Here is a 13,840-nt window from a genome sequence, read left to right on the forward strand (position 1 = left end):
GAAAAGAAAGGTCTCAAATACACAACCTAACCCTACACCTAAAGGAGCTGGAGAAAGAACAGCAAAGAAAGCCTAAACACAGCAGAAGAGAAATAATAAAGATCAGAACAGAAATCAAGGAAATAGAAACCAAAAGAACAGCAGAACAAATCAAGAAAACTAGGAGCTGGTTCTTTGAAAGAATTAATAAGATTGATAAACCCCTGACCAGACTTATCAAAAGAAAAAGAGAACAGACCAAAATTAATAAAATCATGAATAAAAGAGGACAGATCACAACCAACACTAAAGAAATACAAACAATTATAAGAACATACTATAAGCAACCGTATGTCAACAAATTAGACAATCTGGAAGAAATGGATGCATTCCTAGAGACATATAAACTACCAAAACTGAACCAGGAAGAAGCAGAAAACCTGAACAGACCCATAACCAGCAACGAAATTGAAGTAGCAATCAAAGATCTCCCAATAAACAAGAGCCTAGGGCCAGATGGCTTCCCAGGGGAATTCTACCAAACATTTAAAGAATTAATACCTATTGTTCCAAAACTGTTCCAAAAAACAGAAATGGAAGGAAAACTTCCAAACTCATTTTATGAGGCCAGCATTACCCTGATCCCAAAATCAGACAAAGACCCCATCAAAAAGGAGAATTACAGACCAATATCCCTGATGAACATGGATATGAAAATTCACATCAAAATACTAGCCAATAGGATCCAACAGTACATGAAAAGGGTTATTCACCAGACCAACTGGAATTTATTCCCAGGTTGCAATAGTGGTCCAACATCTGCAAATCAATCCATGTGATACATTAATCAAAGAAAGGACAAGAGCCATATGATCCTCTCAATAGATGCAAAAAAAAGCATTGACCAAGTACAGCATACTTTCTTGATTAAAACTCTTCACAGTGTAGGGACAAAAGGTACATACCTCAATATCATAAAAGCCAACTATGAAAAACCCACAGCAAATATCATTTGTAATGGGGAAAAACTGAGAGCTTTCCCCCTAAAGTCAGGAACACAGCAGGGATGTCCACTATCACCACTGCTATTCAACATAGTACTGGAAGTCCTAGCTTCAGCAATCAGACAACAAAAAGAAATAAAAGGCATCCAAGGGCACCTGGGTGGCTCAGTTGGTTAAGCAACTGCCTTCGGCTCAGGTCATGATTCTGGAGTCCCAAGATTGAATCCCACATCAGCCTCCCTGCTCAGTAGGGAGTTTGCTTCTCCCTCTGACCCTCCCCCACTCTCATGCTCTCTCTCTCATTACAAAAAAAGGCATCCGAATTGGCAAATAAGTCAAATTCTCACTCTTTGCAGATGATAGGATACTTTATGTGGAAAACCCAAAGACTCTACCCCAAAACTGGCAGAATTCATAAAAGAATTCAGTAAAGTGTCAGGATATAAAATCAATGAACAGTGGCGCCTGGGTGGATCAGTGGTTAAGCCTCTGCCTTCGGCTCAGGTCATGATCCCAGGGTCCTGGGATCGAGCCCCACCTCAGGCTCTCTGCTTGGTAGAGAGCCTGCTTCCCCCTCTCTCTCTGCCTGTCTCTCTGCCTGCTTGTGATCTCTTTCTCCCTCTGTCAAATAAATAAATAAAATCCTTAAAAATTCTTTAAAAAAAAAAAAATCAATGAACAGAAATCTGTTCTGTTGCATTTCTATACACCACCAAGACAGAAGAAAGAGAAATTAAGGACTCAATCCCATTTACAACTGCATTCAAAACTTTAAGATACCTAGGAATAAATCTAACCAAAGAGACAAAGAATCTGTACTTAGAAAACTACAGAATACTCATAAAGAAACTGAGGAAGACACAAAGAAATGGAAAAATGTTTCATGCTCAAGGATTATAAAAACAAATACTGTGAAAATGTTTATGCTACTTAGAGTGATCTACACATTTAATGTAATCCCTACCAACATACCATCCACTTTTTTCACAGAAATGGAACAAATAATCCTAAAATTTGTATGGAACCAGGAAAGACTTGAAAAAGCCAAAGGAATGTTGAAAAAGAAAAGCAAAGCTGGTGGCATCACAATTCCAGACTTCAAGCTCTATTACAAAGCTATAATCATCATGACAGTATGGTACTGGCACAAAAACAGACACTAAGATCAATGCAACAGAACACAGAGCCCAGAAATTGACACTCAACTCTATGGTCAACTAATCTTTGACAAAGCAGGAAAGAATACCCAATAGAAAAAAGTCTCTTCAACAAATGGTGTTGGGAAAATTGGACAGCCACATGCAAAAGAATGAAACTGGACCATTTCCTTACACCACACACAAAAATAGACTCAAAATGGATGAAAGACCTCAATGTGAGACAGGACTCCATCAAAATCCTTGAGGAGAATACGGGCAGCAACCTCTTTGACCTCAGCTGCAACAACTTCTTCCTAGGGAAATCACCAAAGGAAAGGGAAACAAGGGCAAAAATGAACTATTGGGACTTCATCAAGATCAAAAGCTTTTGCACAGCAAGGGAATCAGTCAACAAAACCAAAAGACAACTGAGAGAATGGGAGAAGACATGTGTAAATGACATATCAGATAAAGAGCTAGTATCCAAAATCTATAAAAAAACTTACCAAACTCAACACCCAAGGAACAAATAATCCAATCAAGAAATAAGCAGAAGACATGAACAGACATTTCTGCAAAGAAGACATCCAGATGGCCAACAGACACATGAGAAAGTGCTCGACATCACCTGGCATCAGGGAAATACAAATCAAATCACAATGAGACTCTACCTCATACAGTCGGAATGGCTAAAATTAACAGGTCAGGAAATGACAGATGCTGGTGAGGATGTGGAGAAAGGGGAAACCCTCCTACACTGTTGGTGGGAATGCAAGCTGGTGCAGCCACTCTGGAAAACAGTATGGAGAGTCCTCAAAAAGTTGGAAACAGAACTATTCTATGACCCAGCAATCTCACTACTGGGTATATACCCCAAAGAGACAAATGTAGTGATCTGAAGGGGCACATGCACCCCAATGTATACAGCAGCAATGTCCACAATAGCCAAACTATGGACAGAGCCTAGATGTCCATTGGCAGATGAATGGATAAAGATGTGGTGTATATATATATAATGGAATATTATGCAGTCATCAAAAAATGAAAACTTGCCATTTGCAGTGACATGGATACAACTAGAGGCTATTATGCTAAGCGAAATAAGTCAATCAGAGAAAAACAATTATCATATGATCTTGCTAATATGTGGAATTTAAGAAACAAGGCAGAGGACCATAGAGGGAAGAGAGGAAAAAATGAAATAGGACAAAACCAGAGAGGAAAACAAGCTATAAGAGACTCTTAAGCTCAAAAAACAGAGGGTTGCTGGCGTGTAGGCGGCTGGGAGGGTTGCAGTGGCTGAGCTATGGACACTGGGGAAGGTATATGCTATGGTGAGCGCTGTGAATTGTGTAAGACTGCTGAATCACAGACCTGTACCCCTGAAACAAATTATACATTATATGTTAATTTAAAAAAAGAAAGAAACTGAGAGGCCAAGGTTTTGGATGACTCATCCATATATATATGTATATCTTACTATGAGTGTCGACATGAGAAGAACTTAAATTTATAACTACAAACTTCAATATCAATGAATGAGAGCAATACCATTAACTGGGAAAGATCAGAGAAATCAATCGCAAAGGGCAGACTTTAGCTGGAGAAGGGAGTATTAACTGTCTAGATGAGGCAAGAGAAAAGCAAGGAGAACATCTACCCATTTCCTGGTCCTGAAATAAGTGAGATGTAAAGGAAAAAAAGTTGCCACACCCTGGAGAACAACTACAGAGAACATGGTAGCCTCTAAGAATTGTCCAATTTCAGATAAGGAAAGGAGATAAATGATCCAAAAACAGACTGATAAGATAGGGGAGTTCCCTGATCACAGAGGAGGAAATCTAGGTTAGAAAGAAAAGCTTGGGAATGAGAGGAGGAAACCTAGATCAGAATCGACAATGTACTGAACACAAACTGCATGAGAATCTAAAAAAAAAAACAAATTACCAGAAAACAGAGAACTCCGCAGGAACGAAGGTAAAGATAGTGCTATGAAGCATGGTTTGATTACCACTGAAAGCTTCTGAAAGCTCCATTAGACTTCCTTCTGTGTAAGTCAACATTTATGAAATAGTAAATCCCTGAGGTTTCCCTTAGTGTTGTGTGTGTGCAGAGGTTTGTAAATGCACCAGAAAAAAGCTTGGAGAGGCGCCTGGGTGGCTCAGTCATTAAGCATCTGCCTTCCGCTCAGGTCATGATCCCAGGGTTCTGGGATCGAGCCCCACATCAGGCTCCTTGCTCCGTGGGAGGCCTGCTTCTCCCTCTCCCACTCCCCCTGCTTGTGTTCCCTCTCTCAGTGTGTCTCTGTCAGATAAATAAATAAAATCTTAAAAAAAAAAAAAAAAACTTGGAAAAATTACTCTAAACTGTTAACCATGATTATGTCTGCTGAAGGATTTAGAATTTAGGAAAAAAGGAAGAAAGCAGGTGCAAAGAATTTTTACTTCTTTCTAAATGAAAATACTACATTTTGTAAAATTTTTCAAGATTTTATTTTTAGGTAATCTCTACACCCAATGTGGGGCTTGAAATTACAACCCCAAGTTTAGAAGTTGCATGGTCTATAGACTGAGCCTACAAGGCTCCCCTCCTTTTGTGATATTTAAAACAAATTTTAAACTACCTGTTGCTCCTAAAGTTTTGGGTTTTTTAAACATGTCTATTCTACTCAAAATTTCTTAAAAATCAGGGCACATGGGTGGCTCAGTTGGTTAAGTGTCCAACTCATGATCTCAGCTCAGGTCTTGATCTCAGAGTCAGGAGTTCAAGCCTTACACTGGGCTCCATGATGGGCATGGAGATAGACAGACATATACAGACAGACAGATATCTTGCAAATCATCCCAGAGTTAAAGACAAGGGAAAGAAAGAAACTGATGTACCAAACTAGTAAATTCTTCAGATTTAAATTTATGTACCTATTACCTAGACCAAAGGTCTTTCTCTCCTAAAAACAAATATCATATGATTTTACTTAAATGTAGAATCTAAAAAACATATAAGCCAAAAAAAAAAAAAAAAAGGCAGAAACAGACCCATAAATACAGAGAACAAACTGATGGATGCTAAAATGTGGGGAATGAGGGGGAAGGGGCACAATGGGCAATGAGGAGTGGGAAGTACAGACTTCTGGTTATGGAATGAGTAAGCCCAGGGGATGAAAGGTACAGCATAGGGAATATAGAGAATGGCATTATAATAGTACTGTATGGTAACAGATGCTAGCTATAGTTGTGGTGTGTACAGCGTAACACAGTAGAATTCTCAAATCACTTTGTTGTATACCTAAAACTAATGTAACATTGTATGTCAACTATAAGTCAACTAAAAACAAAATTTAAAAAAAAAAAAAAAAAGCACAGTAAGTTCAAAAGCAAAAAAAAAAAAAGTCTTTTTCTCCTAAATTTAAAACTAAAAAATTAGAGCATTAGAAACCTATGCAAGGGGTGCCTGGCTGGCTTCATCAGTAGAGCATGTGACTCTTGATCTCAGGGTCGTGAGTTCAAGCCCCACTTTGGGGAAGAGTTTACTTTTTAAAAAAAAAAAAAAAAGAAGGAGCACCTGGGTGGCTCAGTGGATTAAAGCCTCTGCTTTCAGCTCAGGTCATGATCCCAGGGTCCTGGGATCAAACCCCCCCGCATCAGGTTCTCTGCTCAGCGGGGAGCCTGCTTCCCCCTCTCTCTCTGACTGCCTCTCTGCCTACCTGTGATCTCTGTCAGATAAATAGATAAAATCTTTAAAAAAAAAAAAAAAAAAGGAAGAAAAGAAAACTATGCAAGAAAAATAAAACACTGCTAGCTTTACAAAGAAAGATAGAGATCAAATGACCAACTGATTTGCAAATCTCTTACTGTCACAATATGATAGTTAAATGCTTAAGTATTAATTCCACATTTCAGAAAGAATGTAAACATCTTGACTATGGGCACAAGAGGGAGCAATTTAGCCTTGAATGAGGCTTATACCTGTAATTCATTCAAAGAAACTTCTTCACAGAAAAACTGCCTTTAATCAGAGAAAAATTAACCCCATCTCAATTTCACATGTGACTTTTCCTAGTAGTAATTAAAAATCTAACAGCATCTGGGGCACCTGGGTGGCTAAGTGTCTGCCTTTGGCTCAGGTCATGATCCCAGAGTCCTGGGATCAGGCCCCACATCTCTTTAAAAAAAAAAATAGCAAAAGTATCTACTCTTGAACTAGTAGATACATTAAAGCAGATTCCAAAAACATTAATGAACTAAATATGAATGGTAAGGACTACTTAAGCAAAGTTAAAGAAGCACAAATTAAAAGACACAAAAATTTGTTAATTTAACTATATTGGAATTAAAACTTGTTAAAGACATTCAGGATAAAGTTAATACAAATAAATAAAAATATTTATATAGTCTAAAACCAACAAGGCCTAATATCTAGAATATAAAAGAAACTCCTAGAAAGCAATGAAAAAAAGATAGAAATCTCAATGGAAAAACAGACAAATGATACAAACAAAACTTATTAAAAAAGGAAACCCAAAAAGCTAAAAAGCTTATGAAAAAATAGTCAAACTCAAGTTAACAGAGAAATGCAAATTTTTTGGCCTGGCAAAAATTATAAAGCTAGATGACACCTAGTGTCAATAAGGAAATGAAGGGGCGCCTGGGTGGCTCAGTGGGTTAAAGCCTCTGCCTTGGGCCCAGGTCATGATCCCAGGGTCCTGGGATCAAGCCCCGCATTGGGCTCTCTGCTCAGTGCAGAGCCTGCTTCTCTCTCTCTCTCTCTCTGCCTGCCTCTCTGCCTACTTGTGTTCTCTGTCAAATAAATAAATAAAATCTTTAAAAAAAAAATAATAAGGAAATGAAGACATAGGAGGCCTCCTACTCTACTGGCGGGAATGTACAGACTGGAGAGCAATCAGATTTGATATTAGCATTTTCTACAATTTAGTGATTCTGCTCCTAGATACATAAACTCAAAAAATTCTCACTTCTGTAAAAGTCCAACTCCGCTTTACTAGGACAGCAAAGAGTTGGAGACAATCTATGTACCTTTTAGCTAGGGGAATGAAAAATAAAACATGCTGGATGCATCCCACATAGGGCAGCAATCAGGTGTAACAAGTAAGATATACAGCCAGGAAGGATAACTCTTAAAAACAGCATCAAAAGAGACAGTAAATAGAATAAAATAATTAACACTATAACAATTATGCAAATTTACAATATCTGCCTACAAACAACAAACATTTTACAAGAAAACATATAATACATATGTGCTTATGAAGAACATACATTAAATATACTGGAAGGGGGTGCCTGTGTGCCTCAGTTGGTTAAGCGTCTGCCTTCACCTTGGGTTATGATCCCAGGGTCCTGGGACCAAGTCCTACATTGGACTCCCTAGTCAGCGGAGAGCCTGTTTCTCCCTCTCCCTCTCTGCTGCTTCCCTGGCTGTGCTCTCTCTATCAAATAAATAAATAAAATCTTTTAAAAAAAAATTTAAAAACAAAAAATTGGAAGGAGCACCTATGGGGAGGTGTGATATTGTGATCAATATATTTGGTCATCACTGTTTGGCACACAGATATAAAACCCTTGTAATTTCTTAAATAAGAGCCATAGGGGCACCTTTTATATTTAGTTTTGTTCCCAGTTCCTGAAGGAGTTGTGGAGCTATAAAAGTGAAACTATTCATTTAACAAGCCCCTTTCAACCACACCTGAGCTTGTTAATGAAGTTATTTTTGGAAAGACTTGTTATAAGCTAAGTCCCCATTGTCAGGTTGGAACTTTCAGCACCACACCCCAGATCTCTCAGACCTCCGAGGAGGGAAGAAAGGATAGAGACTGAACTCAATCACCAATGGCCAATGATTTAATCAGTTGTGTCTTTGTAATGAAGCCTCCCCAAACCAGGAAACAGAGAGCCTCCGGACCAAAAGTGTGGAGAGAATGGTACACTAGAGAGGGCATGGAAGCTCTGCACCTCTTCCCATTTACTTTGCTTTCTGCATCTCTTCCATCAGGCTGTTCCTGAGTTACAGCCTTTTATAATAAACCAGTAATGTCATAAGTGAATTGCTTTCCTGAGAAAGCTGCTCTAGCAAATCAATCAAATCCAGGAAAGAAAATCTCCAATCTATAGCCATTTGGTCAGATGCACATGTAACAACCTGAACTTGCTAGGGCACCTGGGTTGGTTAAGCCTCTGCCTTCGGCTCAGGTCATGATCTCAGGGTCCTGGGATTGAGCCCCGCATCGGGCTCTCTGTGCAGCGGGGAGCCTGCTTCCCCCCTCTCTCTGCCTGCCTCTCTGCCTGCTTATGATCTCTCTCTCTCTCCCCATCAAATTAATTAATTAATTTAAAAAACCAACCTGGACTTGTGATTGGTTATCTGAAGGGGAGGGGGGCAGGAGGGCCCTTAACCTGTGGGCTCTGTCACTATCTCCATGCACATAGTGTCAGAATTGAATTAAATTATAGGACACCCAACCAGTCTTAAAGTTATTGGATGTGTGGAAAACCTACACATCTACTGTCAGAAATGAAATAGTGCTGTAGTTGTATAGAGTAGACACAATGGAAAAGTGTGTTTTTCCTTAGAAGAAGGAAAGGAAAATGAGGATGGGAAGTTTTTAAAAGGAAATAAACACAGGAAGAAACTAAGGCTTATACAGACCCAATACCACACTGGGTGTGAACTAAGGAATGTTTAACTCAATGCTCCATATGTAAGATATCATAGAAGTATATGAGTGATATTAAGCGCACTATGTACTGGACAACTGCTATCTTCTCAAAACAAAGTGGTTAAAAATCTATTCTGAGGGGTGCCTGAGTGGCTCAGTGGGTTAAGCCTCTGCCTTCAGCTCAGGTCATGGTCTCAAAGTCCTTGGATCAAGCCCCACATCAGGCTCTCTGCTCGGCAGGGAGACTGCTTCCCCCTCTCTCTCTGCCTGCCTCTCTGCCTACCTGTGATCTCTGTCAAATAAATAAAATATATTCTGAGACCACAATTTATATAATATGACTCCTGGGGAATTATTCCATAAGTCGTTGGTCATTTTAACCCCCAAAACTGAAAATTCACCCTAATAATCTAGAGTTATTTAAACTGATTGAGGGGCACACTTTTAATCTTTAAATTAGTGTGCTACAATTTTTTTTTTTGAAGATTTTATTTATTTGACAGAGAGAGATCACAAGTAGGCAGAGAGGCAGGCAGAGAGAGGGGGAAGCAGGCTCCCCGCTGAGCAGGGAGCCAGATGCGGGGCTTGATCCCAGGACCCTGACATCACGACCCGAGGCGAAGGCAGATGCCCAACCCACCGAACCTCCCAGGCGCCTCAGTGTGCTACAATTTTTAAAAGGAAATTCATAATACTAAAAGGAAAATCCATTTTTTCACACTAAAATAACTTAATCGTCTTTATCCTGAAACACCCTTGGTGATCAACTTTGTAGTAGAATAAATGAGTGAGTGAGTGAATGAGTAAGTCTTCAAATGAATCCTTAGCTCTAAGACTTGCATGACTTGCACAAAACCTAATGACAAAGGGGAAATTGGGCATATTTCTGACCAAAGTATGATCAATAGCGCTAAGGGCTGTGAAGTACAAACTAAAGCCCAGATGAGTACAACAGATGTGCCCTGATCTCCATCCTTCTAACCCTCTTAGAGGCTTATGATTTATTCCAACATTTTGTCATCTCATGATAAACTCTCTTTACTGCCTGTTCTATATTGTAAAGAAAAAAGTTATTAACAACTAGAAGTCAGGACCTATCTTTAAATACCTCTTGAAGTCACTAATGAATAGAGGCAACCAAAGACTGATGAAGGCTTCTAACTATTCCCAGTGAATACCCTGGGAACCCAAGAGATTCACTAAGGTCACCTGCCAGATGTCCTAAATGCTCTTCTACACAGTATGCCCTTTCCTATTCCAGTAACTACCCAATACCTTCCCACCTTCCCTACTCTCCCATCCCTATGTAGTCCACCTGGCAAACTTCTATCTTTCCTCCAAACTCCAGTTAAAATATCATGTCATTCAGGAAGCCTGTCCTGTCCATCCTCTTCCCCATGAGAGAGAATTTTTTTTCTTTCCTTTGCTATAATTGTACCATATACTTGTTTCTACTGTTCAATTTATCTGTTTACATATTTGTCTCTCCTTTTTTTTTTAAATGAAGCATGCCCTTTCCAGGGAGTTTTTTATTGTTTTACCTTTTTTTAAATTTTATTTATTTGCCAGAGAGAGAGAGGGAGAACAAGCACAAGCAGAGGTAGGAGCAGAGGGAAAAGCAGGCTCCATGCTGAGCAAGAGCCTACTGTGAGATGATCCCAGGATCCTAGGATTATGATCTGAGCTAAAGGCAGATGCTTAACTGACTGAGTCACCCAGGTGCCGCTTGTATCTCCTACTTGACTGTGAACAAATTTCTTAGATGCACAGACTGGACCTTCTTTTTTTGTCAAGCTCCACAATAGTCTCTCAAACATTTACTGAATACATGAATACCTGAAGCAGAAAAAGAGTCATTAGATGTCAAATGAATCTGTAAGCCTATCAGCAGGAGTACCTGGCTGGCTCAATTTGTAGAGCATGGGACTCTTGATCTTGGGGTTGTCAGTTTGAGCCCTATACTGAGTGTAGAGATTACTAAATAAATAAATAAACAAATAAATGTTTAGCCTCAAAAACCCATCAGATGCCATAGTAAACTCCATTTTCTTCTTTTTCTTGGGGATTACACATAAGATAGACAAGTTACTAAAGATTTTTATTTTTAAAGATAAGCAACTGAAAAAACTAATTACAGAAATGGAATTAACATTTTTTTTAAGATTGTATTTATTTATTAGATAGACAGAGATTGCAAGTGGGCAGAGAGACAGAGGAGGAAGCAGGCTCACGCTGAGCAGAGAGCCGGATGCAGGGCTTGATCCCAGGACTCTGGGATCATGACCTGAGCCAAAGGCAGAGGCTCTAACCCACTGAGCCACCCAGGCGCTCCTGGAATTAGTATTTTAATACACGATGCCAAATACATGGGAGAATCACTCACTAGGAGAATCATTAATGGAATTGGGTTTCCAAAAACCTTTCTCTACAGCACTCAACTAACTGGAGAGTGTTAAGTCCAGTACTTCCTGAAAAGAAGGAATATAAGCTAGACAACCTTTGAAGATCCTTTTCAACTCTATAATACCCTCCAATTACTAAGATACAAGGGAACTAGCTTCAACCCAGTGATAATAAGTACCATCTGATAATATATGAATTTATTAGCCTGGTTAGCCAAGCCTCCTTGTGACAGGTACAAAATAAATTCCAAATTTAATCATGCCTGGGGTAGGCAGATTAACAGCCCCTGGAAGATGTTCACATCCTAATCCACAGAACTTGTAATTATGTCACCTTACATGACAAAAAGGACTTTGCAGATGCAATTAAATTAAGGATTTGGGATGAGATTATCCTGGATCATCCAAGGGATCCTATAAGAGAGAGGCAAAAGGTGAGAGTCAGAGAAAGAGATTTGATGACAAAAGCAAAGATCAGAAAGAGAGAAAAAGATCTGAAGACACTATTATATACCACCGGCTTGAAAATGGAAGAAGGAACCGTAAGTCCAGGAATGCAGGCACCTCTAGAAGCTGGAGAACACAAGGAAAAGGATTTTCCCTAGAGCCTCCAAAAGAACTCAGCCCTGCTGACAACCTGACTTTAGCCCAGTAAGAACTACTTCAGACTTCTGACTTTCAGAACTGCCCAATAATAAATTCATGTTGTTTTACGCCCCCAAATTTTTGGCAATTTGTTACAACAGCAATAGGAAACTAGTATCATGCCTAAAGAATATCTCTTTAGACACCAACACATGATAATCAAACTTACCATCTAAGAAAAAATGATCTCGAACAGATTCTGCAGCTAAAACAGATTTCCCACAACCTGCCATTCCATATATGACGACCCATCCTGGTTCACCATTCAGTTTGAGCAGGTTCTGCTGAATTGCATTCACCAGCTTCTTCCTGGTAACAAAAACCACCGGCCTCTGTGGCACTCCACCTTCACACAGGACTGTCTTTACTGAAATCCAAAACGAAACAAGTATGAACGAATAGAACTCTGAAATGGTTACTCAAGTTATACCATAAAACCAAAAGAAAGCAAGGTTGAGCCTTTACCCTCAAATCTCCCAAGAGAAAAAAAACGTGGCTAGCATACTAACCTTAACGTTCTTACTTAGCAAAACAAAAACATATACTTTTCAAGATGACTGACAATGCAAAGCTCCATCTATATCTGCCCTTACACAACGTATTCCTCTCTGACTATCCAATCTCTTTTTCTCATACTGAAGACTAGAAGGGACGGTGTAAAGGAAATGTGGAATTTTTTTCAAGAACACGATTTCTAAAGATTCTCATTCTTTCCTATGCATGAACTCAATACACACAGAATTGGAGAAGAGCTTAAAGGCCTAAAAACTGTCTTTTTAATATCTAAAAATGCCCAGTAGACAGCTCACTGGGCAAGAAGAAAAATGTGCAAGTTAGAAGAAATCACGGATACAAACCATATGAAGTTATTCCACCAACTGAATCTTTGCCACCGCTGGAAGAAGAGATGACAGGAATCCCACTTTGAAGAAGGGCAGCAAGATCTTTATACCCTTCATGTATTAGAGCATTGTAGAATGATATGTAGGAATAATTATCTTTTTTAAGTATCATTTTAATTAACAGAGCTGCTCGCTGCTGTTGAGTGGGCTAAAAAAATAAATAAATAAGTAGTTTAGCATACTACAAAGAATATGTTGGTAACATAAACTAGTGGAGAACAGTGAAAGTTCTGAAATAAATGTAAGAAAATATTTTAAACTCAAATAATTATATCATACATTTTTAAATAAAAATTAGAAAGAAAAAAAATTTTATAGCACAGACTTCCACAGAGGGTTTTACCTCATTTTTTACTTTTTCCTCCTCCGATACTGTTAAAACTCCATCATTAATCATACGATCCATGATGTAGGACGTTTTGATGTCCTTTTCCAGGGCTTCTCTATGTTGAAGCAAACAGTTTCGAGCTTTTGCGTCCATCCTCCCTCAAATTTTTTGATGACCTGTCAACCATGAGCTTTGGGCAAAAATCACAATATTTGTCAGGGCAATAAAGATATGAAAAGATGTGTAACCTCACTGGTAATAAGAAATAAAGAAAATAAGACCTTTTTGCAAAGATTTTTAGAAACAGATAAAATCCAGGCTTTCAAAGGTGTGAGAAAATGAGTATTCATGTGCCCCGCTTGAAGAGTATAAAATGGATGCAACTTTTCTGGAAAGCAATATGATAAGATATAAAACCATTTCAAGTGAGTATTCTCTCTAACCCAGAAATCCCACTTCTAGAAATTTACCTCAACAAGACGTTCACATATGTATGCAAAAATATCCACAGAAAGAGTTAACAGGGGTCCCTTGGTGGCTCAGTCAGTACGGCATGTGACTCTTGATCTCAGGGTGTAAGTTCAAACCCCACACTGCGCCTGGAGCCTACTTTAACAAAAAAAAGAGTTAACAGAGAATGTTTAGGTGAGGGGGAAAAAAGATGAAAACAGAACAAAAATTAAAAAAACAAGCAAACATGGAAACAACCTAAATGCCCACCTTTTGAATATGGATTAAAAAAATTAGAGCATGTATATAAAATAGAGT

The 13,840-nt window shown here is 38.8% G+C and overlaps 1 protein-coding gene across 3 annotated transcripts in view; it reads right to left on the reverse strand.

Moving 5' to 3' along the window:
- APAF1 (apoptotic peptidase activating factor 1) overlaps window positions 1-13,840 on the reverse strand; it is an 89,951-nt gene that overhangs the window by 73,096 nt on the left and 3,015 nt on the right. For 2 of the 3 annotated variants that reach the window (XM_044229039.1, XM_044229036.1), the window contains exons 2-5: window positions 13,543-13,681; window positions 13,088-13,262; window positions 12,700-12,892; window positions 12,012-12,209 (exon numbers count right to left, since the gene is read on the reverse strand). In XM_044229039.1, the coding sequence (XP_044084974.1) occupies window positions 12,012-12,209; window positions 12,700-12,892; window positions 13,088-13,225 (529 nt within the window). In that variant the 5' untranslated portion in view covers window positions 13,226-13,262; window positions 13,543-13,681. The remainder of the gene's footprint in view (window positions 1-12,011; window positions 12,210-12,699; window positions 12,893-13,087; window positions 13,263-13,542; window positions 13,682-13,840) is intronic. The other variant, XM_044229037.1, reaches the window with a different exon arrangement.

The sequence above is a fragment of the Neovison vison genome, chromosome 12 (assembly GCF_020171115.1).
Source record: "Neovison vison isolate M4711 chromosome 12, ASM_NN_V1, whole genome shotgun sequence".
In the NCBI taxonomy this organism is placed as follows: Eukaryota; Metazoa; Chordata; class Mammalia; order Carnivora; family Mustelidae; genus Neogale; species Neogale vison.